The sequence below is a fragment of the Chelon labrosus genome (genome assembly GCF_963514085.1).
Source record: "Chelon labrosus genome assembly, chromosome: 5".
Lineage (NCBI taxonomy): Eukaryota > Metazoa > Chordata > Actinopteri > Mugiliformes > Mugilidae > Chelon > Chelon labrosus.
The window spans coordinates 2,908,177-2,930,212 of NC_140341.1; the positions used below are offsets into that span (position 1 = coordinate 2,908,177).

A 22,036-nucleotide genomic window follows, 5' to 3' on the forward strand; every position below is an offset into this window, starting at 1 on the left:
AGTGAAATATACGTTATGGGTCTGAGCAATGTTTTTATGTTTTTTTTTTTTGGTATTTCAAGTTTGCTTTTAAAACCAGAAACGAAAAAAAATAAAAATAAAAATTAGATTTTTATTTTTAAATAAAAAAACAAACAAAAAATGAAAATGAAATGAATATGAGTCTATTAACGCGATTAACGTCGTATTGTCCTTGACTGAAGCAGGAAGTCGTCTCCATGGCAGAGGTTGCGCTAGAAAAAATCCCGTCATAATCTATTTTTACCCGTCACTTTAATTTTTTTAAATGATAATAATGACATATTCAATAGCATTTAATTTTACTTAAATTTTCATTAACTTTAAGTACTTTTTTCAGGACTGTATTGACTTTAAATGGCATTAAAAAATAAATAAATAAAAAGTTTGGGCTGCCGACACGTCTTGTCCGTACTCGGACCGGGACTGCTAGCGCTAACAGCTCTTAGACGGCGCCGTAGGGTTGAAGTGCTTCGGTGGTATGCTAACTCTTTAATTTTGCACAATTTGCACAAAACTCCACTTTTATCAAGGCTTCCATCAGGTAGTTTTTTAAAATAAAATTTGCTCCATTAGTCCTAGCAACGTGCTTTCATACGATTCCTCCATTTTGGTAACCGTTAGCCGCATAGACATGTATATGTCTGTGTCTATGGTTAGCTTAGCTCTGACGTGTGCATCAGTGTAATCGGTGTACAAGGAAATCGTGTACTGACAAAAGTTCCGCGATGTTTAGAATGCAAACTTCAATTAGAGACAAGAGCCAATTAATAACGTCACTCGCCACCAAGTGGTCAGGGGCGTGAATTGCAATCTGTCAAAGTGACGGATGACCTTCAGATTTTTCCGTCACAGTTTTAAAAAAACGGTCAATGACGGAAAATATTCGGTTAACGCGACCCCTGCTCCATGGTGACCACTGGTCCAGGTCTCTCTGGTCACATGGATCATTGTGTTCAGCTCTAAACAAACCTGTGTTCAGCTCTAAACAAACCTGGTTCTTCTCCAAATTCAGAGAGAAACTCAGACGACCAGATACCTTGAGTCAGAAAGTCTAATATTACATCTGAGTATTGTTCCAGAGTCATGTCTGACCAACAGAAAAGATTTAAAATCACTGACTGATGGAAACTACTTCTTCTGGTTTTATATGAATCAAGCCACCACTGGTTTCTGTTTTCATAGATCAAAGGAAGAAAAAAGCAAATTTTCTTTAATCTAAAACCAAACATGAAATACCAAAAAGTAAATGGATCAGTTATGAAGCAGCTGATTCACAAGAGGAGCGATGTCGAGTGAAAATGAGTCAAGTCAATCCAGATCATCATTTTGTCAGTGTGTCATGTTTTGTGTTTGTATTCTAAAAAGATGTTTTTAAATATTGGGCCTGTTCCAACATGAACATCATGGACAAAGTCTGTGTGTTTTCATATGAAGATATCCAGCGTGCCGTCCTTATTTGTTTCACCTTCAGTGAAAATAGCAGCTTCACTAATGCCAAGCTGGGCGGAAGCAGACGCCTGGATGAGCACACAAACACAAACTCGCCGAGGACACATGACAGCACGCAGAGAAACGGACGCGTTACATGAACTCGCTGGCGTGCAAAAGCCCCGACACGCCCTCGGTGCGATGGCAAACGCATTAATAATGGATTCATCATTTTTAGGTCTGCCATTCGATGGTCTCTGCTTCTTGTCCACGTTTAAAAGCAGAAATCATTGTTCCCATTTCCACATTAAAATTCCACCTCCCAGAGACGTGCTTTTATGTGGCCGGTTTGGCGGCTTGGCTCATGTCTGAGTGCGCCCATCCGCACAAATCCACACAGATCCACACAGATCCACACACAAACACGCGGCGACGCGTCCGACTCCGCCTCGAACGCTGCACGCATGCATGCCGCCCTGCAGACACACACTCCTGTCCCGTGTACGCACAGTAATCCCATTGTTTTAACGGTCGTAGCGGCCTGCACACGCATGCAGGGCTCCCTCCAAACTAGTTCCAGGTTCCACCCCTGGCACACGCTGAGGGAAACCCCCCAGGCCTGAAGCTTCCCTGTCACCCACGGCTGACTCAGTCCTCTTTATGAAAGTCTGGATCACCGTCTTTCACACTTTGTCTTGTAGAAGAGAAAGGGATGATCCCAAACCCTTTTTAATTCCTAGTTCTGTCTTTTTATTACCTCTCCAAAAATCCAAACCATCTACAAAATAAAGCTACAAGAGCATCTTGACCAAAAGCCAAATAATAATTCCTCCAGATGTCTCTGCTTTTAGAAATAATAATTTGTGTCTGACATAGTTTAATGATCTGCTTCCTCCATGTTTATGTACGTCTGTGTTCCCCTACATCATTTAAACTTAACTCTCAGTGTTTGGTCTTTTAGGGGAATAGTTGTAACGACACAAATCCTTCTTTCTTCTTCTACTACTTTTTATTCAAACTCTTTTTTGAGATGAATCAGTAACTAAACCAGATCCATCAGGAGCCTTTCACACCTATGTTTTGTTCTGATTCAGTGATTAATTGAGACGGACGCATTCAGATCTTGACTCGATTCGTGTTCATCGACAGAGAGTTTCAGACGCGCCCTCAACTCTGCAAACAGTTTTGAGATTAGTCATAATTTTGTGGAAAAAATTGGATTTCATGGAAATCAGGAAATAATCAAATCGAATGTGGAGCATCAGCAGCAAGTGTGGTCCACGTATCAGTGTTCTGTATACCAACAACATGTCCAGTCTGATCCAGCATTTAGACAGCATTTATGTGTATATACACCGGTCAGCCACAACATTATGACCACTGAATGGAGTAAATAACACCAGTGAAGTAACCAACGTTTGGACCTGGCATTCATTGGTGTGGATGTTACTTAGACATGTAGCACCCACCTAGACCAGACCAGGCACCCCCACCCCACCTAGACCAGACCAGGCACCCCCACCCCATAGCAATGACACTCCTTGATGGCAGCAGCCATCCCCAGCAGGATGCAGCCTGACACAGACACACACACAAAAACACTTTAGGAACAACTAAAAAAAAAACATGAAGAACAGCACAAGGTGTTGACCTGGCCTCCAAATTCACTAGATCCCAAACTGATCAAGTATCTGTGGGATGATCCACAGAGGCCCCTCCCCTCAAAGACCCCCACTAACAACAGGACACCCTCAGAAGGCCCATGTCCATTCTCTGATGAGTCACCACAAGAAAGACCTGCACAATATTAGGAAGGTGGTCATAATGTTATGCCTGATTGGTGTGTATACAGTACATAAACCATATGTTTCATTATGTAAACCCAGTCCTCCACATTAGGTTCCTCTGTCTTATGTATTTATTTCTGGACAAGTTTTAGGTGAGAAAGTTAAAGTCAGTCTTCAAACTCATCATCATCATCATCATCGTTTGCACAGCGAAGCTCAAACATCCAAGTCACATCAAAACAAACACATTTTTGTGTTGAGGGCGTCTTTAACATTCATCAGTCCAGACGATGAATGTTTCATTAATGACGTCTAAACATTTCTAGTTTCAGTTTCAGTTCAGGAGGATCTTTGCTGAGATCTGGACGCAAATGATAAAAGGTTATAAAACAAAGTCAACAGCTCTCAGACGCTGGTCAGACCCTCACATTAACATCTGGTCTCACCTGTCCATCTCTAAGTCCCTGTGTCTCCACCTGGCCTTAATATAAATGTGTCTCCACATGCGTCCCCAGCCAGCACTTGAGATCTGATCTCTACCTACCGCTGGATCAGAACCATCAGCAGCTGGTTGTTGACTTGAAGACATGATCCAGATGTTGGAACAAGATGGAAAGACTCTCACATGTTAAGATCTGATTTATTTCTGACGTTAGTTATTTTAGAGACAAAGACTGAGCACCTTGCTTTATTCTGGTACCATATAGTCTTCTGTTTATACGGTGACATTGTTGGTCATGCTCTATGTATGAAATAGGAGGTGGTGGGGGTGGATGGTGGGTGCACAAAGTTCACAACAGTCACACCAGAGACTGGGATTCATGTCCAGACTCCCGTCTGTGGTTTCAGGCAACAAAAGCACTTTGGTTAAAGTTAGAAAAAGACGGCGGCTTCTGGTTGAATGTAAATAAACACATTGTGTCTCTGAGTTATTCTGTATTAAAGCTGAACAGGATCATTCCTCAAAACAATCGGAAACTAAAAATAGATCAAATGGATGTTGTGAAAGTCACAGTGATGTGTCAGTGCCCTTGGAAAACAGCTGAAATTGAGTTGTTTATAAAGTAAAACAGGATTTCTAGGAGCCTTCGGCCTTCTCTACAGTTATTGTTATAGTCAGTGAGAGACTGAAATGACTGATCTTCGTCCTCCAACAGTTTTAACTTGTTCAGGTTAATCTTCACCAGATTATAGAAGAGCTTTTTCCAGAAAAACAATGCTTTTGCCAAGACGTTCATTTTATTCTGGTTCTATTTAGCCACCAAATTCATGTTAATACTATGTTCTCTGTAATATTAATATATTATTAAGGTGGAGGTTTTTGACTCTTATTGCACTAGAGATTATATTGTTAAACTTTCCTTTTGCTGTTGTTAATTAAACAGATCTCTACCTACCACTGGATCAAAACCATGTTGTGTTAGCGTCACGACTTAAGGCGACGACTCACATTTTGGAGCAAGCTGTAAAGTCTCTCACATGTTAAGTTTTTATTTATTTATTTATTGATCTCCACCTTGACATTAATCACTTTCATCTACTTATATGATGTTAATTACGTGTTCTATATAATATTAATAAGTGATTAAAGTGGTTTTCTGCCTCTTCACGCGCTGCAGATTAATGATATCATTATCTTTGCCTTTTATTCTTTATAAATTAAGCAAAACTAAATAAATCAAACAGATTCCTATAAGATATTGATAGATAATTTATTAGTAATTAATAAATAAAGTTTACTTTGTGTTCAGACGAAAGGCCGGAGGCTACAGCTGAGTCGGTCTGAGCTCCGGCGGTGACCCTTTGTGGCCTCTCAGACGTGGCACTGCAACAATGCTGACCACCGTTAAAGTGTTCGCTGACTAAAGCCGTAAAGTACAGGTCTGCTCCCATCCACTCTATGGAAGCCTTCAGACCCTTATAATTGAAATAAACAATATCTCCCAGTTAATTACTGGGCTAAGCTAATTAAAGAAAGGCTGGGGACTTTAAATACACCGCTGGGACTCAAGAATGCAGGACACAATTCAGGCAGGGAGAAAATAGCCGGGACTCTGTGTAATTTTGGTCGTGGACCGCAGGGGAAAAAATGTATAATTTAGGCCAGAAATTATTCATTTAACATAAACGCTTGTTTTAAAAAACAAAAAGTATTCATTTGAGAGAGGCTGGTCGGCGGGAGGCAGGGAGGGAGAGAGGGACGGGGTGGGGGGGTATGTGTGTGTGATACTGCATGACTACACAGGATTGACATGTGTGTTAAATGCATCCTCGCGTGGGTTGAACGGAGTTTAAAAGTGTGTCGAACGGGTTTTGTTTGTGTCGAGCGGTGACGTCCCGTTCGGCCTTTGAAGCCCCTGCTGTGGTGTGTTTTGAGAGGAGTGCATTGATGTGGACGGGGGTGGGGGGGGGCAGTGTGGCTCGCTGTTTTCCATACACTCTGATGAGACAGACAGACAGAGACCTCCCCTGATACTTGGCAGAAACACTGAGGCTAAAAAGTGCTACTAATGGCATTCATCTGCAAAACCCTCGCAAACACTCGCCATAGCATTTAGAGGACTATTTCAGGCCACCACGGCAGGATAATGTGCATCTGAGCGTTGTTTATTTTTCTAACTCGCTTTAAACGGGCTGTCAATTACAGCTTTGGATTTAACAGCCCAAATCTAGAGAGATGTGCAGCGTAGCCGCCTCACAACAACCAGTTAATACGTGTTTTTGTTTAGACGGGAAGAGACAATAATAGAGAAAAGAGATTGGGATTCGCGTGACATCTGAGATAATCAGGAGAGAAAAAAAAAAAACGCCAACGAGCAGCTGGACTACAAAGTTTCATGAGAAAGCATAAAAAAAAAGAGGCTCGTTAAAAGATAATCTCCTTTAGCATCTCGTTTCTCATCCCAATATCCTGATAGCAACAAATGGATGAGGTGTAAACATCTCTTGTGTTTTATTTTGGGTGTAATATTTGTCCATTTCCATTTCCTCATCACTATAAATAAAGTTTGGTTGTAAACAGCTTCAAATCAGGTCATAATTCATCTTGGGATTGTTGGTTTGAAGCGTTATTTCTCTTTAATGGTAACTTCAAACTGAAAACGAAACCAAACTTGGTAACCTTAAAGCCTCGTCCTCAAATAAAGCTGGTCGCTTGTCGTCCATGTCTTTGTAGCTGACGGTTGACCTCTAGTTGACATTCAAGGCTCTGGTTTGTTGAGGTAACATTTCTATATTTAAAATTATTGGTAGTTTATGGACGGAGGTAGCTCTTCTTCCGTCTTGGTTTGACTAAAGCTCTGAGCCGCTACCAACGTGGTCAACTTTGAGGTAGGAACCAAAGCGGTGGACGGTGTTTCCGTCAGGTTTTGGGGAACTCTGTGTTTGCGTCACGTGTCAATCAACTCTTTAATTTGCTCCCATTGGTCGAGATTAGTTCAACTTCATGTCTACGAAGCTTTGTTTCTCTTAGCATCTCTTAGCTACACCAACGTTCATTATCTCTGGTCGTCACACATCGCTGCCAGGGTCTTCCTTAAGCTAACAGGCAGCTAGCTGTAGCTTCGCATATTTAAAGCTATCTGCCGCAACGAAAAATGGTGGTATAGATCCTGAACTATGCTTCTCTACGCTAAAACTGTCAAGAAAGTAGCTGTGTCGATCAACTGCGTCGGTCAAAGTTGAGTCTTGGTATCATTCCATCTGGATTTCATTAGAGGTGAGTTTCACCTGATACCTCTGCATCAGCTGGACGGTCCTCCAACCAATCAGAGACATTTAGTTGTAAACAGCGCTCAGATGACGTGTATGACTCCTCTTCTGTGCATCACCACATGAATTGACCTTTGGCTAAGCCCCGCCCTAGAATGTAGATTGACCAATCACAGCCAAGAGAGCTCCCACAGGGGTCCGACACTTTTTCCACAGCGCTCCATTGACTTTAACGCAGGCGTCTCATATTTTCGGTCTCGGCAGGCTATACTGTCGGTATATATCCAGCATCCAGGGTATGGATAAGCCCAATGATGTGCGCGCAAAACCCTGTGGAGCTAACCAAAACATCACCGTTACAGCTTAAGTTGCATAGTTGTTGATACGCTAGCACACGCTGAAGAAATACAACGTTATACGTGCGTAACGTTAGTCCGTTTGCTTCGTAATAACGATTATAGAAGTGAATAGAGACGTACCCAGCTTTGCATGAACAGTGTTGCTCCTTGATATTGATACCAGAGCATAATAGATAACCAGAAAACCCGAGCCCAGAAGAGAATGTCGGACGTAGCAACAGTAACTAAGGGGGGCGGGGCTTAGCCAAAGGTCAATTAACCCCCGACCCCAACTGGCCCGGCATTCAACCGATGCAGAGAGAAAAAGTCTTTTGCATGAATTGGATAGTCCAACAACCAATCAGAGCCATGCTGTTGTAAACATATTCAACGTGTATGACTACTGTTACTCTTCTGTCCATCACTGCATTAAGCCCCGCCCCCAAAATGACTTGATTGACCTGGAAGACCTTTGCAGGAGCACAATCAGTTCCCAACGGAGAGACTCCAGACAAACTTTCTGCTGCAAACATTATTGTAGACGGGGGAAGTTGGTCTGGCTTCCAGGTTTTTTATGGAGCAAAAGAGGAAAGAAGCTTCTTTCTTTGCGGCATTAAAACCTTTTATAGCTTTTAGAGTTTCTTCAACAGACATATGGGGGATGGATTTAGGATAAATATCTGAAGCTGGAGCATCGTATCCAGGTTTTTAAACGATGCAGAAAGCAGTAGAGATATCGACCTCTTCAAGTCTGTAGGTTACAGGATGCTGTGTCCCAGAACCAAAACAACTCATCAGTTAAACTAATATAAGGTTAGCTGCCACAGGAATAACAAACTAATCTGAATATCCACCATGTTTAAGCAGATTCTTCCTGAGTCCTGGTCTTCCTGATGCTCGCGCCCATATAAACACACCGATATACATAAGAACGTGTCTGCAGACTGAACTCAAACAAGGCCTGATGTGTATGACACAAACAGATTTCAAACAGATGGGGATCTCCCACCATTTTCACTGCGCTGCTGCTGCTGCTGCAGCCGTGTAGCTCGCTGTCTGTTGTTACCACTTAATATCGACGTGAGGCAACTTCCCCAGATGGAATATTCTGCATACTTGAGAAAAAGACAGCAGTAAATGACACTGTCCTGCTGCAGATGACTTCCATGTGTGCGACGATAAATTACTTTTCTTTTTCCCCCCTCCGCTTCATAAATGTTCTCACACGTACTGTACACCAGCGCTCACACACTAACAATGTATTTTTGTCTTGCGGAGACATTCCTGTCCGGCTCTTTGTTGTGTCTTTAATGAGTTTTACAGCCTCTGTCTGTGTCTTTGAAGCGTTCTTGTGCTTATTGCCACTGTGACAGAACAGCGTCGGCTCCAAATAGACGTCCTCGCATCCAGTTTTCCTCTCAGACCGCTGATTAGAGGGATAGTCTCCTTTCAGAGGCCGATTCTGTCTTGACCCCTGAGCTGAGAGGCATGATTATTAATAATGGCCTTGGTTAAACTCGTCATCTTAACAAACAGAGGTGGTCTGACCTCAGATATTTAAGCATCTAAATAATAAGGCATCGTAATTTACTGATTCTGGCAGCGTCTGTGTTCAGTTGCGTCCACTACTTGGGTGTCTTTTGCTGCTTCGGCCTGGACAAACGTTCAAGACGATGTTGGTTTATACTAAATCTTTTAAAAACATATTATTCAGTCCAGCACTTCGTGTTTTAAGTGTGTCTAAGAACATTTTCTTTAAATAACGTTGATCAATCGACACCACTCTAATGTCTTTATAGCAAACATGTAGCTTTAACCAGAAACTGGTTAGCTTAGCATAACGGCTGGTAGCAGCTAGCTGGGATTTCTGCAAAAAACACAGATAACACTAATCAGAAAATAAACATTAGCTTGTTAATTGGTTTGGTAAAAAGATGCTGTCAAGTGTAAATTGTTGTTTTCAGATCCAGGCTAGCTGTTTCCAGAGCTTATGCTAAGCTAAACCCACATATAGAGCAATTCTCTTGTTGCTTGATTTGTTTTTAGCTAGCAGTTGGTCTCTGGTGGACGTTCCGGTGTCAAGTTTTGAGCATGTTTTGTTTAAATATGGTTGATAAAACGGACACCGCTCTTATGTCTTCATGGTAAACATGCAGCTTAAGCTAAAAACTGGTTAGCTTAGCATAATGGGTTTCTGCAAAAAGGTAGATAACACAAATCAGATATACATTAGCTTGTTAATGAGTTTAATATGTCCAGTCTTAAGCTAAAGTCACATATTGATCGATTCTCTTGTTGTCGATCTCTTTGTAGCTAACAGTTGGTCTCTAGCAGACGTTCCACACAAGTAGAACATTGCTAATATAAAAGTTTTGTGCAGATATTAGATAAACATTAGTATGACATAAGCTTGTTAATTAGTTTGATGTAGAGATGCTGGGTGGAGTTTGTTGCTTTTAGTTCCAGGCTAGCTGTTTCCAGCCTTTATGCTAAGCTAAAGCCACATGTGTGGATGTTCCAGGCTCTGGTCGGTGTCTTGTCTCACTCCCAGTGGCTACAACTATGAATATCATCAACATCTATGATCTCTGTTTGCTGCTCGTCTCCTCCTTGAGCTAACAGGCAGCTAGCTGTAGCTTAGCATATTCAAAGCTTTCGGCAACATGAGGCATGTTGGTAAAGATCCTGGATTATACTTCTCAGCACCAGAGTGTCTACAACATGTCTAAGGGGTGTAATCAAACGTTATTTTGAAAACCTGGAGTTGATTTTTATGGGAAGAATAAAACGAGACTGTGGTCGTCTCCGACTGACCGTGAGCTTGTGCGGCTGAGCTGTGCGAGTAGCCGAGGGCCAGCAGAGCCGTCTCCACCAGCTGAGAGAAGAGAATATCCTTCCTGACCAGGACAAACTCGGCGTGCTCCTCTCTTCCTTCGCATCCGTCCGTCTGGATCCCTCCATCCGACTGCTCCACCACACAGAAGACGGGAATCATCAAACCTGCGGAGGAGGGCGACAGAGAAAGGCCTGGCTTTAATTTAATTGTCCGGTTTATCCCTGACAGTCAGAAGACATGTGGACTGGATTCACCGTGGATGAAGTCTGTAATCGATTCATCCTTCTTTTTGTTCTTTTACGCTGTTGAATGTTGCAACACCTGAAATTCTCAGCGCGCCGCAATCAACCAGGAATGTGAAATAAATGACACACAGTCCTAAACAGACTCATCCTCAGGCCTTTAGTCTAACGGACTCTTAGATAGGAAGCCATGAGAGTGGCTCCCTCGCAGATATGCAAAACAATATACAAAAGACCAACAGCGATAACTGGCAGCTGCTTTCATTAGAGGATTAATACCAGAAAAACAATATGAGACGAGCACAAATGTTCAAAACGATTCTAAAAGTAAAAAGAAAACTCTGAGATTCAAACCAGATTCTGCAGGAAATTAATTTAAATGAATTCCCTGTAGAATCCTGATTCCCTCCAGCTCTTACCCTAAACCTTAAACTCGTCTTCACTCAGACATTTACTGATTTAACGTTACAGGAACTCACAGCGCCACTAATACAAGCGCACGCCGAATTGGTTTCAAAGCTTTCAGAAAGTTTCCCTGAACCACTTCACAGCAGCACATGTGGAAGTTTAAAGTTTTTATCTATTAATAACGGAAACAAATTCAAGTAAATCCAGAGAAAATTTTAGCGGTGGCTCTGAACATGTGGTTCATAGCAGATCAGCAGCCCAATGGTTTCCAAAGCAAACGGTTTCATACATCTGTTTTCTGGTCTTTCGCAGTTACGGTTCTTTATTTGGTTTAAAGGAACCAAAGCTGACACTTCTTCTTTACAGCGTCAGTATTAAAGCGGCAATGACGCCTGCTGGTTACACTTTGAGGCGTCGCAATGTTACGGCGCCGCCCACTGCCAAGCTGAAAATAAGTGAGAACGCCAGAACCAATGGTCAGAAGTTGGGAATTCTTCATACAGGGGCCTGTTAGCTGGTCCCAGTGTCTATGCTAAGCTAACGCCACCTATAGATTGATTCCCTCGTTGTTGATTTTTTTGTAGCTAACAGTTGATCTCAAGTGGACGTTCCATAAAGTATTAACTGTGTTTAAGGACTTTTTTATTTAAATATAGTTGATAAAACTGACTCCACTCTAATTTCTAACACCAGAAACGGGTTAGCTTAGCATAAGGGCTGGTGACAGCTAGCTGGGGTTTCTGCAACAGTAAAGAAAAAGGCTTTGTGCAGATAATACGTATCAGATATATATTAATTTATTATTTATAAAGATGCTGTCTAGTGGAATTTGTTGCCTTTAGATCCAGGCTAGCAGTTTCCAGTGTTTATGCTAAGCTAACACCACCTTTAAATTAATTCTCTTGTTGTTGATTTCTTCGTAGCTAACAGTTGATCTCTAGTGGACGTTCCAGTGTCAAGTATTAAGTGTCTCTAAGGACTTTTATTTAAATATAGTTGTTAAAACTGACACCACTTTAATTTCTAACCCCAGAAACGGGTTAGCTTAGCATAAGGGCTGGTGACAGCTAGCTGGGGTTTCTGCAACAGTAAAGAAAAAGGCTTTGTGCAGATAATACGTATCAGATATATATTCATTTATTATTTATAAAGATGCTGTCTAGTGGAATTTGTTGCCTTTAGATCCAGGCTAGCAGTTTCCAGTGTTTATGCTAAGCTAACGCCACCGATAGATTGATTCTCTTGTTGTTGATTTCTTCGTAGCTAACAGTTGATCTCTAGTGGACGTTCCAGTGTCAAGTATTAACTGCGTCTAAGGATATGTTATTTAAACATGGTTGATAAAACTGACACCACTAATGTCTAATGTCTAACCCCCAAAACGGATTAGCTTAGCATAAGGTAGCTGATGTTTCTGCAACAGTAAAGAAAAACACTGAGGCTTTGTTCAGATAATACTGTACGTATCAGATATATATTAATATATTATTTATAAAGATGCTGTCTAGTGGAATTTGTTGCTTTTAGATCCAGGCTAGCTGTCTATGCTAAGCTAACGCCACCTATAGATAGATTTGTTGGTACTCTATGTCTTCTTAACTGACAGTTGGTCTCCAGTGGACATTCCAGTGTCAAGTTTTGGGTGTGTCTAAAGACATTTTATTTAAACATGGCTGATAAAATTGTCACCACTAGTTAGCTTAGCATAAAAGCGAGAAACAGCTAGCTGAAGTTTTTTTTGCAGATAACACAAATCAGATAAACATTAGCTTGTTAATTAATTTGAAATAAAAATGCTGTTAGGTGGAATTTGTTGCTTTTAGATCCAGACTAGCCGTTTCCAGTCTTGGTGCTAAGCTAACGCCACGTGTTCTCTTCTTCTACTTGAAAAGAAAATAGCGTCGACAACAATCTCGTCGCTCGTCCAAGACGCTATCAGCACGGTGGGTTTAGTTGGTAGGAACCAATGTTGCGGACGGTGCTTCCTTCAGGTTTGGGGAAAGTTGCTCCCATTGGTTGAGATTAGTTCAGCTTCACATCTCTAAAGGTTTTTTTCCTTCTATTGTCGACATCACTGCTAGTCTCTTCCTTAAGCTAACCGGCGGCTAGCTGTAGCATGTTTAATGACATAAATTGAGATTATAATTAGGATAATGAACCAATATTAGTTGATCTTTAAAATGTTAATATCACTCATTTCCTGTTTCAGTTTGAGCTCTTTTTAAGTTCCTTTACCAGCAGTTGATTTCTTTAAGCTTCACTCATCCTCACGTGGTTTTTAGTGTCGTTATAGTTGCGTCTGATGTCGTGTCCTCCTCACTGTTTTCTACTTACGGTAAGAGTCTAATTCCTAAATTTCTTGGCTCCCGGCGCTGATATCAATCCTTCCTCTCCAATATCAGCCGTTTTCCTAAAAGGTTTTTGGTTTTGGGCCACCTGTCAACTGCCAATTAATTAAAGCCCTCTGAAGAAATGATGGACTGAGAGCATTAGGCAGCGTCCCAGCACAAATAATAAAGGGCATGGCGGTGTGTTCTTTCACCGCATGGCTACCACACAATACCAAACACACACACAGACGTTGTCCTCGGCACACATCCATGCGAACGTCCCCCCCTTCCCCTCCTCCCTCCCTACACCCCGATCCGTCCCACCCCGTTGTTTTAATCAGTCAATTCCTATATTTCTATTTCCTCCTCATTAATCACTCGGCTCCCAGTCCTCCAGGCTCTCATGGAGTGAATTACACACTGGAGCACCGTGCCAATTCAAGTAAGTGAATTTCCCCCAACAGGGAAATATAACTGTCAACACAGAGCAGCTCCCTGCGACCAGCTCCGTCTCCACCTCAGTCTGTCTTCTCTCATATCCAGTGTCCTGTGATTTGCCCGCTGACTATATATGATCTGGTTTGGATGATGCGACGTTGCCTCAAACCTCTAATCTCTCTAATATGTATATGGGTGGAGGACGGGGAGGGGGTATTAAAATAAGATGTGTAAGCGGGTGCGCTGGCAGCTTTTCTTGGGTGTCGCAGCGTCGGTGGACATGTGTTGTGCGTGAGCATTTAAATCGGTGTGGTTTGGAAGGAGACACGTCGGGTTTCCTGTCTTCAAAGACAACCCGTCATTATTACAGACCGACCGTCCGTTTGAGTCCTGGAAACCCCGTCCTCCTTCCTCCTTCTCTCATTTCTTCTTCTTTAATATTCATTCACTGTCCCTTTATTTAGACACAGTTTTAACCGTTCAAACCTACAGAAATTACATTTTCCAATTCTACCAAAAAACCCCAAAGGTTTGCAGAAACGTTCCTGCATATTGTTTAATTTTGTGCTTTTATAAAGTCCCAACCGCGCATAAGCCAACAGCTTTAATCCTGTTATATTTAAAGTTTACTCTAAGGCCTGGAATACGCCCCTTAATAAAATCTACATGTCACCAGATTAGAATTAAATACATGGCTAAGAAACTGATGTCAAAGAACTAATGGACCAGAAAACTCCACTTGAACGCACCACTAAGACGACAGGCAATGACCAGGTGGTAGATACACCTGAGAGAGCTTCTATTAGCTGGGAGGCTAAGTAGCTAAGAAGAGCTACTATTAGCTTCTAGGCTAAGAAGCTATGCAGAGTCCTTGATAAAACATGACAAACCAGTTTTCAAACCAGATTTGATGATTTAAAGACGCTAAAATTAACCGTGACCTGTAAAATATGTTTCTGCAAATTTAAAATCGTTGCAGCTCAGTTTCAAAATCTGATTCAGTGTAAAATAAAAATAAATTAAAACGGAAGAAATAAGTAAAAATAAACATACGTTTCTGCCACACCCAGAAACATAGGGACGACTGCACACACACATCAATAATAAAAAAACTTCCACAATGAATGCAGGGATCGATAACCCCAGAGTGACTTGTATAAATCTTGTTTATATGGAGCAATCTCCTTTATTTGGTAAGCCTGTGTTATACAGTTCCCCCCAGACTTATAGATTAACAGTGCACAAACAGCTCGGTGAGGAGGGGGGGGGTTCTCCCAGCCGGCGACATGCCACACTGAGCCAAACTCAACTCGTGGCCAAAGGATGTGGCTCGCTGCAGAGCCAGAGGATTCTCTCTGGGGTTTGGAGCACGAAAGCATGAAACCTGGAAACAAGGCACTGTCCGCTTTTACAAAACGCAAGAACTACGACCTAAAGAACCACAACCTAAAGAACTACGAGCTAAAGAACTACGACCTAAAGAACTACGAGCTAAAGAACTACGAGCTAAAGAACTACAACCTAAAGAACTACGAGCTAAAGAACTACAACCTAAAGAACTACGAGCTAAAAGAACTACGAGCTAAAGAACTACAACCTGAAGAAGTACAAGCTAAAGAACTACAACCTGAAGAACTACGAGCTAAAGAACTACAACCTGAAGAAGTACAAGCTAAAGAACTACAACCTGAAGAAGTACGAGCTAAAGAAGTACGAGCTAAAGAACTACAACCTGAAGAACTACAAGCTAAAGAACTACAAGCTAAAGAAAGAACTACGACCTAAAGAACAGGCTGCAGCTCAATTCAAAAGGTCAAATTAAACTTAAATTTTGCAGAATATTGGCAGAAGAAATGTTAAATTAAAGCGTCTTATAATAATTCATGAAGGTTCTCTTGTTAAAACTCTGCAGACAAATAAATCGAGACTTTGAAGGATGGGAAACACGATGGAAATACGTCATATATTCTAGGAACTTTATGATTTTTCTTGTTGCTGCACGCAAATCTGATGTTTTATTCTCTTCCTGGAAGACGTGAGGTCAAGTTCTTCAAATTTTCCTAAATAGTTTCCGCTCAGTATCCATCTGCAGACTAAAAATGCTCAATGTACAAGACAGCTGTGCTCCTCCTGACCTTCAGTCCCTCCTCGAGGCGATGCTTACCTCCTAGTGGTCTTGGTGGTGCTCCGTTGTGGCGTATGCGTGGCCCCGTCGGGCTCCCGTTGAGCTCCAGGCGGCCCTTCTTGCCTGGTGGAGGGAGGCCGAGGTCCGGGCTACCTCCCCTCCGCTCGGGACTGTCCTGGGTGATGGGACTCTCCCCTCCTCGCTCCATCCTCCTCCAGACCCCCAGAGGAGCTCCAGCAAGAGAGAAAGAGTCTGGAAAAGGAGAAACGGGAACAAACAGGATAAACGGCTTTGAAGCAAATGTGACTGAAATACCTTTACACCTCCAGTAAATGTCATGTTTGTTGCTCTTTGATTCATCTTAACCGAAAAACTGCAGCGTCAAATATTTGAGGATCATTTGAAAGCATCTACAGAGCTGCTGAAAGTTTTTCTGCTTAAAAATGACTCAAAACATCAGCGGATTTTCACAAAGAGAACCCAATCAAGCAATCTTGGGCTCGTTGTCTTGCTGCATGACCCAGTTTCTCTTCACATTCAGCTCATGGACAGATGTCCTGACATTTTCTTTTAGAGTTCACTGGTAGAATTCAGAATTCATTGGTCCATCAATGATGACAAGCCGTCCTGGACATTAGACATCAGAAGAAGAAAGGGGAGGAGACAGGAGAAGAATATTTCTCCATCTTTGTCTTAAACCTTGAATTGATAAAGTAAAAGACCAAGACCTCGCCACATTTTTAACGTTGCTGTCAACTTGGATTCTTGGACACGGACAGAAGAAAAAGACGAGGACTTGACTAAAAGCTAAAAGAAGGATTAGGAGGAAAAGGAGAAGTGGAGGAAAGAAGTTGCTGCCAATGTGGATTCTTGGACATGGATAAAAGAAGAAGAAGTTTTCCCTAAACTGTCTTTCCAACCCTGATTTGATTCAGTAGAAGAAGACAAAAGAGGAAAGATGGTAGAAGAAGAAGAATGACAAGGAAGAGGAGGTGGTGGAAGACTAGGGGAAGAAGGATGAAGAGAAGAAGGATGTTTTCAACATTGCTGCACATATGGATTCTTGGACATGGACAAAAGGAGGAGGAGAAGAAGTCATACAAGAATATAAGACGTTTTCCCTCAACTTTCCAATCGTTGATTCGATGGAAGAAGACAAAAGAGGAAGTATATCCTCCTCCGTGTTAGTGTCCAGTCCTGAATGACGACCAAGATGTCTCCACGTCTCCATCGTCTCTGTCCACATTGATTCCATCTTGGTTCATCTTGTTTTTCTACCTCCATGTTTCTGTCCCTCCTGGTGTCCCACCTGATGTTTACGTGGGTTTATCACCAGCAGACCTTCAGTTTTATTCTGATCATCAGACCCAGTGTTTGTCAGGAGTTTACTTTAAACACTGAGGCTCGTGAGGTTTGTGTCTCCTGATGATGGAGCTGGAGCCAAACGTCTAATATCGGGGTAATGCCATTAGCGGCGCTGCCAGGTCCGACGGTGGACTGGTGCCAAAGTATCAGAGAGCAGCCGGCTTTTATTTACACACGAGCCCCTGGACGATGGCGAGAGAGGAAAGAGACGAGAATATCTTTGTGTTGTTATTCTGAAGTTCATGAGCAGATTTGGGCGTGAAAAGAAAACATGGTTATTGTTTGAGCGTGACATATTTCTGCTGCTTTTACTGCTCCAGCTGTCGTAACTGTGAACAAAAGACGCTGGCTTTTCTTTTTTATTTTTTTAGTCTTTTTGTGGTGTTGCCTCCTCCTCCTCCTCCTCCTCCTCCTCCTCGTTGTTTCTCTACCTTCTCCACTGACTCTTACACAACAACAAGAGCTGGAAAATCCACCGCAAAAGAGCAAATAAACTCACAATCTGAGAAGTATTCAGAGCTTGAGCGAGGGAAAAAAAAAGTCAAAATGGGTAATAAATTAGAAACATTAGCTTTGGTGTAATTAAAAAGTGTGGGAGGGCAAAGGGGGCAAAAAAATAAAAAATAAAAAGCGAGTGGCAGAGTTTAATAAAAGCGGCTTTAAAGAAGAAAACAAGTTCAAAGAGCTGCTCTGAGCGGAGAGCGATGGGTTTAAATGTGAGTACAGTGGTGGCTGTAATTCACAGTGGGAGGCTCAGCAAATAAATCTAACCACCAACAATGTTGTAGCTTCAATAAATAAAAAAACAACTGAATATAATACAGAGGAATTCACTGGCTGTAGTCGGGTGAACTTCACAGCCGGTCGTGATGCTAAGCTACCTGCCTGCAGCCTCGACGGGAAGCTAAAGACCAAGCGGCTAAAAGTGTTTAAATTTAAAAAAGAAAAATACAAATCCTCCAAAGAATTTGACAGGTCCCGTCCTGCTCCTGATGATCCCAATCGAGAGCCGACATCTCACCATCTCACCCCCCCCCACCACCACTCCTCCTCCCCCCCCCTCCTCCCGTGCACATCCCAACACATCCTGCTGCAGAAACATTTCACTCGGCCTTCGACAGATAAAGAAACGTCCCAGATAAGATGTCCCGCCTGAACAGCAGCAAATATTACGAGTGGTTGCCAGGGCGAGCGGGGTCACCGGGTGGAGCTTTTATTTTGAAATTCTAGCGTCTAACCGGAGCAGAAAGAGTGAAAAGTTGCTAAATACCGGACGTTAAGAGACGTTTAAGTGATTTAAAAGAAGAAGTTATTAACAGGTTTATGGAAGTTATTTGGAGATGTGGAATAGTGTTTAGAGAATCACTTCTGATTTACAGATTCTGACACAGTTTGGTCCCAGATATTTGTGGCATCTCCTCCATCTTCTCCTTCTAGTTTCTCATCTTTCATGTGTCTTTACTTTTGTCCAGCTCTTCTCTGTCCTCAGACTTTTTAAATCCAGTCAGCTCTCTGGTCTGACGTTGTTCTCTCTCTGTGTTTTGATTCTCCTGAGATTTTCTGACGCAGGAAACTTTTGAAAACTGATCTGAAACTGATTTTATGAACTGATATCAGGTCTCCCAGGTCAAGCTCAATTAGAATTTGCAAATCTATTTTTTTAAACCCTTAAATTTCTTTAATTCACAGGTGATCTCGCTCTCAGTTTATTTGGCAGTGTTCACGTTCATCGGTTGAGTTTTATTAGAACTTTTATTTTATTTTGACATGCTGTTTGGAACAGGAAGTGGTACATTTAAGCCCCGCTAGGATTTAATTAAGGAGAATATCTGGTCACTCTTAACATTTCAGATTTGCAATAATCTCCTTGTGCAATATTTAGTTTTTATGCATCTTACATTTTTTATATTTGCATTTTCTTTCCTTCTTTGCAGCTTTAACTTTATGGGAGCAACTGCAAAGAAATTTAAAAGATTCTGATTCTGACCCTGATATTTAAACTGATAAAGAGAAAAACTAAGTCACCATCTTGTCAACATCCAATGCAGACCACTACTCAGGGCCCCGAGCCAGTAGGGGCCCCCTAAAGGGCCGACATGTCTTTAAACTACAGCAGTGGCAGTGTGCTAAGATTTCATGACTCTTTAGAGAAGTTCAGTTCGACTACAACTCAAAATTAAAGTGAGTTTTTCTTTCTGAGATTGAAAGAAGAAAGAAAAGAGAAAGAGGAAGAGGAAGAGGAGAAAGGAAAGGCAGACGGTGCTGAGTGAAGCAGGTGATGATGATTCAGTCAGACCAGACCAGAACTTCAGTCTGAAGTCTCTCCATTGGGAACTGATTCTGCTGGAGCGTAATCAGATAGTTAGGGTGGCGCTTTGTGAACAGAATTAAGTCCGACAAAGAACCTTTTGGGTGAAATGACGTCTAAAACCTCACAAAGTTGCAGGAATGTGAGTTTGGAACTGATTCTGCTCCAGCTAAGATCTACAGGGCCAATCAAATCAAATGGTTTGGGGGCGTAGCTTTATGTGGTGATGGACAGACTTTGTCTACATCTCGATGTCTCTCATTGGATGTAGGACTCTTTAATTGATGCACAGATATTTTCTTTATCTGAACTGTTTGAATCGTTTCAGCCTTAATGAAAAGTAAATGACACAAGGCTCGATTCTCCAGGAACACCTGTGGGCGTAGATATCTGAGAATCATACGCTGATAAATGCTAATCTGTCTTGTGTAATTATTATGGGCGTGTTGAGCAACAACCTTTTGTTCTGTCTTTAAACCCATGTCTTATATACAATAAGATAATAAGTCATCAACCGTCGCTAAAAACATGGACATCGTAGCCGATCGTTATCGCCTGCATCCTGAACGCCGCTCGGTGCGATAAGAACCGAGATAGTCGAAGCTGTTAATAAAGAGGCGATAAGAGGAGCTGTTTCATATCTGCTGTGGAGACGGGAACCGAGTTTAATGTCTTTTTTGATAAGGAGAGACACATTTACCAATTTACTGCTTCTCTGGGCAAACTGTCACTCCTCCCGATCCTGTGCAGGTGGATATTAGATCTGAATCATGTTTGTCCCAGATAATGTTTGAGCCGTTATCTTATTACATGTCCTAGACATAACAAATACGCAATGGACGCCAAAGAGACGAGGCTGCAGAGGGGGAAAAGAGGAGGAGGAGGAGGAAGAGAAAACAAACACACCTATAAACAACGTGTCCGGCTCAGAGACGTAAACACAAACAGAGATGTAACTCAACGCCAGCACAGAAACACTGAGTCCATCTGGAGGACGTGGCAGCGTCTCACCTGGATTTAAAAGCTGTGTCCAGCTGGTTTCATTTTTGTGTTTCTCTGCTTCTCTACACTACACTTCTCTGCAGCGTACCCCACAGATACTTGATCAGTTTGGGATCTAGTGAATTTGGAGGCCAGGTCAACACCTTGTGCTGTTCTTATTGTTTTTTTTTTGTTGTTCCTAAAGTGTTTTTGTGGCTGCATCCTGCTGGGGATGGCTGCTGCCATCAAGGAGTGTCATTGCTATGGGGTGGGGGTGCCTGGTCTGGTCTAGGTGGGTGCTACATGTCTAAGTAACATCCACACCAATGAATGCCAGGTCCAGAAGTTTCCCAGCAGAACATTGAACTGTCACGAGATGGTCAATGACTTCTCCTGTCAGTGGTCATAAAGTTGTGGCTGATAGGTTCAGATTTATTGTGTGTAATTAATTGAGATGTTTTCACTACATTCTGTCATTAATTATCCAGAGAGTCTCCATTCATACTCACATCAACCCCCTCCAGTTATCCAACAGCTTAGAACCCACAACCTTCATGCTGTGATGCTATGCTAACCGCTGCTAAAGGCTGCTAACACCCACTCAGAGCAAAACATTAATTCCTGGAAGTCTACCTGGTTTAGTCTTAGAGGTCTATATGTGCAGAAACAAACTGCAGGGAAGCGGCGCTACCACGCTAGCCATTAGCATCTCCATTAGCATCTCCATTAGCATCTATTCTTTTCCCAAAAACAGCCGATGAGATCACAGCAGCGACTCCCAGGCTCTGAACACCAACCAACCAACCATCAGACTAAAGGTCCAAATGTTCATCAGCTCATCTCCAGCTGGGAGACGAGGTTTAGTTTCATCTTCTTCTGCAGGTTTGAGCTACTGGTCGTGTTACTGCCCCCTGCAGGATTAAAAAAGTATCAACAACGAGACACGTCTTTCAAACGCTTGACGAGCTCCTCAGTTTTATTTAAGTAGTAGTAGTAGTAGTAGCCCTACAGGAAACACAGGGACACGTCTTAATCGTAGAACAGACACTGAGGCCTTCGCACGGAGGAAGGCGAGAAGTAAAAAACAAACTTACAACGCCTCCGTGTGCCTCCTCCTCCTCCTCCTGCTGCTGCTGCTGTGGCTCTAACTGCCTCTCCAGTATCTACTCCTGTTATGACACCTCTAATGAAAGGTTGGACCTTTAACATGCAAACCACTCAGAGAGAGAGAGAGAGAGAGAGAGAGAGAGAGAGAGAGAGTGACCTGTGAGGGCATTATTAGCCCTGATAGCAGAGGAGGGGGGGCGTCACCAATAGGAAAATATGCAGAGATACGGCCGTGCTTCCTGCTCCAGATCCACTTTTATAGCATGGTAATCAAGCTATTGGTTAATGCTTGGCCCTGCAGCCCAGATAAAAGGAGGAGGAGGAGGAGGAGGAGGAGGAGGAGGAGGAGGAGTGGTATTAAGAGCCCTGCTGTCACTGGGACATGCAGAATGTGAAGGTGCATGTTCGGTTCAGGAGGTTTGATAGACTTCAGCTGAACATGAGTCTCGTTATCAACACGTCTGACTGTCACTCAATTAATGATTTATTATTATTATGTTTATTTATTTACTTCGTTAGAGTCTTTATATCAGGAAGACACAGTCGACCAGTTTCTGGTGGAAATAATCAGAAACTATTGACAGAGGAGGACGACGTGAGCTGAGCTTCAG

At 42.3% G+C, this 22,036-nt stretch overlaps 1 protein-coding gene across 7 annotated transcripts in view; it reads right to left on the reverse strand.

Annotated features, from left to right (window-relative positions):
• satb2 (SATB homeobox 2) overlaps positions 1 to 22,036 on the reverse strand; it is a 53,662-nt gene that overhangs the window by 25,917 nt on the left and 5,709 nt on the right. For all 7 annotated transcript variants that reach the window (XM_084544764.1, XM_084544763.1, XM_084544759.1 and 4 more), the window contains exons 2-3: positions 15,704 to 15,916; positions 10,100 to 10,285 (exon numbers count right to left, since the gene is read on the reverse strand). In XM_084544764.1, the coding sequence (XP_084400890.1) occupies positions 10,100 to 10,285; positions 15,704 to 15,872 (355 nt within the window). In that variant the 5' untranslated portion in view covers positions 15,873 to 15,916. The remainder of the gene's footprint in view (positions 1 to 10,099; positions 10,286 to 15,703; positions 15,917 to 22,036) is intronic.